The sequence below is a fragment of the Lygodium microphyllum genome, chromosome 12 (assembly GCF_053477565.2).
Source record: "Lygodium microphyllum isolate KBCC chromosome 12, Lygodium_microphyllum_v1.1.10, whole genome shotgun sequence".
Lineage (NCBI taxonomy): Eukaryota > Viridiplantae > Streptophyta > Polypodiopsida > Schizaeales > Lygodiaceae > Lygodium > Lygodium microphyllum.
In genome coordinates this window covers 89,782,393-89,790,529 of record NC_141146.1, presented here as the reverse complement: position 1 = coordinate 89,790,529, position 8,137 = coordinate 89,782,393, and the positions used below count along the sequence as shown (strand labels likewise).

General features: G+C 41.1%; 1 protein-coding gene across 1 annotated transcript in view; it reads right to left on the bottom strand.

Moving 5' to 3' along the window:
* Nucleotides 1-376: 376 nt before the first annotated feature.
* Nucleotides 377-8,137, bottom strand: part of LOC148028024 (vacuolar protein-sorting-associated protein 37 homolog 1-like) — a 30,204-nt gene continuing 22,443 nt past the window's right edge. The window contains exons 2-7 of the mRNA XM_087689714.1: nucleotides 2,807-3,058; nucleotides 2,640-2,727; nucleotides 2,339-2,378; nucleotides 2,197-2,243; nucleotides 924-1,044; nucleotides 377-785 (exon numbers count right to left, since the gene is read on the bottom strand). Coding sequence (XP_087545840.1) covers nucleotides 631-785; nucleotides 924-1,044; nucleotides 2,197-2,243; nucleotides 2,339-2,378; nucleotides 2,640-2,727; nucleotides 2,807-3,058 — 703 coding nt within the window. The 3' untranslated portion in view covers nucleotides 377-630. The remainder of the gene's footprint in view (nucleotides 786-923; nucleotides 1,045-2,196; nucleotides 2,244-2,338; nucleotides 2,379-2,639; nucleotides 2,728-2,806; nucleotides 3,059-8,137) is intronic.

The window sequence follows — 8,137 nt, the reverse complement described above, 5'->3', positions numbered from 1 at the left end:
GCTGTCAGGAGTTTGAGATTTCATTTTGGGAACCAGTTATAAGTGAAAGGTGACTACATGAAGCTTGCAATAGTTAATTATATATAACAAAAAAAGAGAATATATCACCCAATCCAGGGGCAAAAGCTTAATGAGAAAGAGAACAGCACATCCTCTGCGCAAAGAAGATCAAAGCTAAATGAGAAAGTCCAAGACCCAATGCAGATCCAAAAAGGAAACAAAATGTCAAAGCTACATGAGAGGGGAGATCCAAGCAGGCCAAAGAAGGAAGAAAATGTAGTACAAGAAAGAAAATGTAGCTTGTACAAGCATTTGGAATAATTAAAAGTGCATGGATGAAAGTGGAGGAAAAGGTACATTTTAGTAATAACAAAAATGCCTCAGAATTTTCATATTTTAGTTGTAGGAACAAAGATTTGAATTCCAGCATACAACATCAGGAACACAATCACTGTACATATTCCTGTTAAAACAGCCACATAAGCTGAAGGCAAGCAGCCTTTTGCTCACATAAGGGACCAGATGTTGATACAGGCAGTCCAAAATATCAGATAACATATGTTAAGCAATTCTGTTTTTATAGAGTGCATCTCTGATGTCAAATGCTATGGAGAATCAGCATAAGAACAATCAAGAGGTTTTTGCAGCCAATTGAGTCAAAATCCGTTTGTGATATAGTGCACGTAACTTTCGATACTTTGGAATGAACTCCATCAACTCTATCTCGCCAGCCAAAAGCTGTTGATGTAGTTTCTCAGATTCATCATCAACTTCACTTGCAGCTTCTGCACACAATCACAGACTGCACAATTAAATTTTTGCAACAGAAGAAGATGCACAGATGCAGGCAAGTACAAAAAGCAATATGAGCGTATTACAAAGACTCGTGAACTTTACTGCTTTCTGAGACACACCAACCTTACCTTGGAGCTTTTGCAACAAAACAGATTTACTCAATAGACTGCTCAAACCCCTCGCTTTCTGTCGTACATTGTCAAACTTCTCCCGAGCAGATGCCAGTTCTGATCTCCGTATGATTGCACACTAATTACCAACAACAAACTGATCAACATACAAAAAACACTTCTCACAGTAAACCATTATTACCACACCTTAATGTGAATATAATCTATTGCTCCACCCACACAATCACTGACAATAAATTCAGAAAGCAAGTATAATACAGTAAATTAAGAACTTTGTCCAGTAAGAAAAGAGCTTCTGTAGGACCTCTTGTTAAATTCAAACGCAAAAATTCTAACAGTACGCATAACCTCACATCACTGTGCACGAATGAATATGCAGGAAGGCAACTGCAACTTTTCATGAGACTTTAACACTTCCTGGCATCAAAGTGTATTGATGAGCTAAGATGAAGGTTTGCGAGCAAACTAATGCTGACTGAGACTTCAGTGAACTGGGCATGATGAAAAACTGCCTAATATATGGGCAAAACTCAAATGGTGTGATGAGAGTCGTGGGACTCACAAGCAGGGATAAACCCAGGGAGCCCAAAGCCCACAGGTTGGACTACCTATGTCAAGTTCCCAAGAGACACGGATCATTGATCTGCCTCGATCATTAGAAGGTGTCATAACCTTCAGAACAGTTTTCATCCTTTCGGTTCAAGAGGGATGTAGTTGAGGGAACTGGATTTATAAACATGCTAAAGCTGAGGTGTCTTGCCGCCTGGACCAGTCACAGGTCTTTGGACAGCTGATAAGGCAGACCTGTGAGGCAAGACCCTACCCTGCTATATACTTATTCGCTAGTCTGAGGTTGGTCTGAAAGGCATCTAGTAAGGCTAGCAATCAGTTCTCCTTGATGGCCACATGCATTTTGTCACATGTTCCTGCCTCAATAGCGTCACACATGACACATCCATGCTATTTCCCATCATGCTGCTGGGGAAATTTACATGACTCAGAACCCATCATATGTGGAAATTATCCATCACATGTAGAGGCTTTGCAGCTTCTTTAATTTGTTGTTTATTTTTTGTTGCTTCATTTTCAGAAATCTAACGAACCTAGCACCAGCAGTAAGATGCATAGGACAACTCTGTGTCATTTTCATTAACTCCAAAACCTATATAACAAAGATGCACTGATGTAAAAGTCCTTATTGCATGTGGGCATGTGCACACAAACATAGCAGGGTGCTGCCTCCTCATTAGAGTTTGGCGTGTATACACACCTGATTCTTTAACTCCGCAATTTGACTTTCCCGTTCCAAATTCTGCTCTGTTAAGAAAATGCACAAACAATGCACCAATCACTCCAGCTGAGCAAATGCTATCTCAAAAACCAACAGTACATTGTGAGGAGAACTAACATACTGGCAAGTTCAATGTTGCTTTTCCTCAAATCATTTTGCAACTGCAAAAGAAAACTCCAATCAGGCCAACCACAGCAACCAAATCAGACACTGCTGCTGTATATGTGATGATAGAGACAGATGAAAACAGTAAAGTTCACCCAAAAAAACCCAGGACAGAGACAGACAAAAAAGGGCAAAATTTTCCATTAGGAAGAATTAAAGGAGTTGCAAGCAAACATGTTAGATTCACATCTTTAAGGTCAAAGCAGCAGACAAACAAATCGTTGCAAGGACATAGAGATTGATACAGCACTTCCTACCATATTAAGAGTTTTCACTTGCTCGAGTGAATGCAGAAACTCATTGTATGCTTCCTTATCTGTCAGCAGTTTCCTTAGATCCTCTACACTGGAAAAAGAATGTGAGTCAGAATTGAAGCAATTGCTACCTGAAAAAAGCTGTATGCATAGGAAATAAAGATTTTTACCTTTTATCTCTCAAAGGAGGAAATGTACTGGCAAAAGCAGCTGTTGGTGAAGCACCTGCAGCAGAATGTGAAAGAGATCCTGGTTCATGGCTTAGAGATGACTTTGACAGTGTGCTCGCTCCTGACAACATGCTTCCATTTGTTGTAGAAGCCCGAGGTAAACTTGTTGTTGGACTAAGCACTGTTGGAGGATACCAAGATTGTGTGGGAATGTGTGATAAATTTGGTTGACCTTGAGGCTGTTGTTCACTTCTAAACTCCAGAGAACATCAATAGGTAAGAGTCTGCTTAATTTTAGCAACTTTGCACTATTTATATAATCTTAGATAAATCACCTCTCATTGCATCACTTCATGTAAGCACAATCTTAATGAAAAAATGGTCAGACCAGGGGTCCTATTAGCTGCTGGATAAAGTAGCAAGCTTCATATTCGGTGCTGCCAAAGCCCCAAAACTCACCCAACTGAGAATAAACTGTTTGTCAATGCTGACAACAAGTTTGTTTTCCACTTGGCATCATCATGGTAAGTGTTTGTTCATTGGATCCAACAGTTATTACTCTAATCTCAAAGTAAAGAAATTGGGATCTCTTAAAAAGTCTCACCCATCTTATCCTTGCCCTTCCAACAAGGAAAAACCAGGATGGGCATGCATAGGCCCTTAAAGAGCAAGACAACTAAACCTAGCTCCTTTCCTCAAACAATATTGCAATCTTCAAGTGTTCTTGCCCTTACTATAGACACACAAAATAATAAAAGCTAGAGTGAGGTACGTCACAAGGCAAGGAGGGTGATGGACCAAGCCGAGAATTTGAAATCCCTCCAAGTTCCATCCCAACAAATCAAGGCTCAATCTTTGGGAATTCTGGAACCCTTTGATGTCTACAGCAATCAGCAACACAAATCCTTGATCTAGCCCTTGATTCTAAATGCTTGGAAATCCAAGTTTTCTCTAAGATCTCAAGCCTAGACAAGCTTGTTGTGAAAAAAGTGATATTCTCATCATTTCATCACAAGAAACCCCTAATATTTGTCAGAAGAACAATGCGGGATTGCACGGGGACTATGAAGACAATTGTAGAGCAAATGCTCTACGAAATTGAGTTGAAATGTTGGCTGTCATTTTTAGAGTTTGGCAAGCAGAGTGCATGTGCACTTTTGTACACCCTACAATTGGATGCCAACATTGAAGAGATGACAAGGTCATTGCACACCTATGGATCAATTGTGCCACGTGAAATGGCTTAAATACAGCCATTCTATCACGAGAAATGCATGAGAAAATTAGGGAGATGCAAGGCATTACCTGAAGGAATGCATCTTGCAGGGATCCCAGCAATTGCCTTCGGTCAAAGGCAAGGGCAAAGCATTAAGATCGATGCATGAATAGGACTAAGGCTTCCTACAGCAAATGAGATCAATTTGGAATCTGTGTGGTTTTACATTGTTTGCAATGCGCAATAGTCTGGGAGCAAATTGCCATATGACTATGGACATCATGTATTCTTATGCATTATACTTGTTAGAGTGTGAAGGGATAGATTTATTGCACATTGGTCAAGGTTGGTAAGAGCAATTGAGGATACCATACTGAAGACAAGTCTGGGCTGATTCAAGATTAGGCATTTTATATTTATCACGAGGACGTGGGATGCTATAATCTTGCCAATAACATTTGATTAAGTTATTAATCAAATGTGCAAGGTTGTTTAGCATATGTGATTCACATGGCAGCTATTTCATGGTAACAAGCCAAGGACCCCGAAGATGCAGTAGATGCCAAATGCAAAAGTTATAATAAGTTATGTCTAACAAGAACTAGGCGGTACCTATTATCAAATTTTAACCTAGACAAGTTTTTTGGCCACTAATGTCAATGGTGACATTAGAGACTAGACACTAATTAATTAATTAATGCTAGTCTAAGGATCAATAACTGATCAAGGATACTTGAAAGACAAATTGGCCTAGCCAATTTAATTATTGGCTGGTGAAATTATTTTTGAGCACTAGAATAATTATTAAATTAATATTTTAAAATTTAATTTAATAAACTAGATAATGCTAAAAAATGAGATTGAAAGGCTGTCACTTAGCAAAACTTACTCGTGCAAGTGGGAAAAACGTTTTTAGGGACTAGTAGAGTATATTTCAACCATTGTGAGAGAGAAGGAGGCTATTAGACAACAAGGAGAGACCGCTAATGTGATTTGCAACCACCAAAGATCACTCCAAAATGTGACAACAATTTGAAGCTCTCTAGGAGCAGGTGACAGTAGCCCAAGACCCTTTTGGTGCAGATGACAGCATACAACAAGGGGCAGCGGTCTTTCTAATGGTCCTAAGCTATAGATGACAACTTCCATGGCTATTTGGGCAAGGCAATAATAGCTTTTCAATATTTCTTACAATGAAACTCTGAAATTTCTCTCTCTACAACATCCTCTCTCATCCCCCAACCATCTCTTAAAATATCCTGGCATTTTCCAACAAGTTAAGCCATCAAAGGGAGAGATTTCGATCAATCTCTACTGTAAACACTAATTTACAACAAAAATTAGGGTTTTGATAGCCGCCCCAAGATGTTGCTAAAAATTGAGGACCTACAACTTGAATTCCAACAGCTGAAATTGAGGAATTTCAAGGAGATTCAAAAGGTCAACCAACTAATATCAGATTTGAGGCTAAATTTGTCTTTCATGGAGCAACAAGCTGAAGGCCAATCTCCAAGAAAACCAAGGGGCAAATTGGTTTGGAGGCTTGCTAGTCAATTTTGACAGCAAGAGACACTTGCATAATAGCGAAGGAGATTAGAGGATTTTAGTTGTACTCCTTCCATTTGCAATATAAGATAAAGAAATATTGCAAGGGACACCAATTTTGGGGACATGTTCAATGTCCAAGATTTAAGTGGTAAAGTGTGCATCTTTAGTTTACGTGAAATTTATGCTTACTATAGTTAGTACTTAATCAAGTTATTTATCACTCTATCTGAGAAGGAAAGCTGGTTTCATGGTTCCATTGCCACGATACCACTCAATCTCCCAATTTGGTGGGCCCGAGATACTTGATTGTGTGAGAGTGCACAACGAAAGAAGGAACTCGAACACAGAGGAAGAGAGAGACAATCTGCAAGAGAAGAAAAGAAACATGTACTGAATAAGGAACAAATGCTAAATACAAAAGAAGGACTAGTCAATCCCTAAACGCAGCTCACAACATCAATGAGGGCACCAGATCAAGCTGATGATAACGGCAACACCGAAGATGAAGGAAGATGATGGAGTCGAAGTGTGCACCTGCCAAGGAAGAAGGGAGGATGATAATCTAACTAACTGCCAAGTGGGAAATTGTTACAAATAGCCAAAAACCCCAAAAATTGACCGACCTGAAATTTGGGGCCAAAATATATCAAACCACCACTTAATGCTAGTAGAAATGCCAAAAATGCTCAAAAAAATCCTAGAAAGGGTGGACAATGTCCGACAGGTGAGGCAGACTGAAGAATGCAAAAACTTTCTCGGAAAATGCACATAAAATCTCAACTAGAGAAGAAAATGAACTGCAATACAATAAACTAAATGCTCTAGAATGAGCTACCTCCTCCCTCAAAACAAGTGGCAGACAAGTGAGAGCTCCTAAAGTCCTCGTCTGACTCAGACTAAGACTCACACGAAAGAGATGGCAAGGCATGACAAACATGACTGCTAACACCCCCTCTCAGATCCTCGATGTAGCGGAAGGCCAAGAGAGAAACGAATCCTGGAGTGGCAAGGGCAATGCCAATGTCAATGAAGTCCGTCAATGAAGATTTTCGATGAAGAAACTCCTAGCGATCCTAGGAATCCCCCTTTAAAACAGTAGAGGCCCAGAAATCTACAGCCACATAACCGAGATTGTCCCCCTCTGAAAGGGATGGGGAATATTAGGGAACCACCAGAGAAAAGGGTGGGGGATGGGAAGGAACCTGTGGAAAAGAGGGTACACAAGCGGAAATGGGTGTAGCAATAGATAACTGCCTCGGAGGACCCTGCATAAGAAAAGAGAAATGGAGCCTATAAAGCTCGCTCTCCTGCCAACCTGTCGCAATAACAGCCCCCGTTGAAGAATCCTCAATACAAACAGCTTGCTCGATGAAGAAACCCGGATACCAAGCCTTGTGAGGCCATAAACTGAGAAGAGTGAAAAGCCCAAGTCCGGAACATAAAGAGCTTGTGAAAGGAAGCTCTACGTGCGGTCGGGAAATAAAGGCAAAGTGCCAACACCACAAATAGACATCGAAACAATGTCACCAACAATGTGACTAGTCACTAAACCCTCAAAAGAGCATAGATCCTACAACAAATCACTTCGTGGAGTCATATGACTAGAAGCTCCACTATCAACCAGCCAAGGCCTCTCAAAAGATGAGGCAACCACTGAAGAACGCTCCTCCAAGTCACCAATATGAAGGAACACTGACTCATGGGTACCACCGAAGTAGAGGTAGAAGGCTCGGATGTTTTAGCTCCATCCTTTGCTCCCGAACGAAGGTGAGGATACTTCTTCCAACATTTCTCCTCCGGATGTGTCCCCTTCCCACAATATGGGCATCTAGGCTTCTCCGAGTCGAAGTAAGATGCTGAAGAACTCTCCTTTCTTTTAGCCTGTGACTTCCCTTTCTTCTGTGTGCCCCCCCCCCCCCCCAAACCTGCAACAAAAGCTTTAGTGGAGATGGATCCACTAGCTACCTCTTTTGCGCGCTCGTCATGCTCCAAAACAAGCGGAGCAAGCTCCTCCTTAGAAGCTTCTCATGGATCCTCGATGTAAGAAGGCTGGTGTAGAAGATATCAAACCGAGGAGATGGCAGCCGAGTCAAAAGAATCATGGCTATATCCTCGGAAGAGATCATCCTGCTAAGGGACACAAGCTTATCCCTCATGTCCTCCCAACCTATTGATATGATTCTTCATGGAAGAAGAATCATCAACAGCGAGCATCTGTAATTTCTTCTCGAGAGTAATCCGATGGGCAAATGTCTTCTAATGGTACAAAGAAGCAAGCATTGTCCACACTTCCGCTGCTTTCCGCAACATGTGCACATGTACTAGGACCAAATCCTATAAGCTCATAAAGAGGAAAGATCAAGCTCTCAAGTTGAGCCGATCCCATAAGGCCGCACGATCCATCGATGATCCAATGGTGGGATCCTCCACTGGACAAGGAATAGGGTGGGTAACAAACTCCCAAAGATTGAAGGTATCAAGGATACACTCCACCTTACACAACCAAAGCGAGTAGTTGGAACCATCAAGCCCGTCTTCTTTGGGCAAATAAGGAAGTACAGGCACCT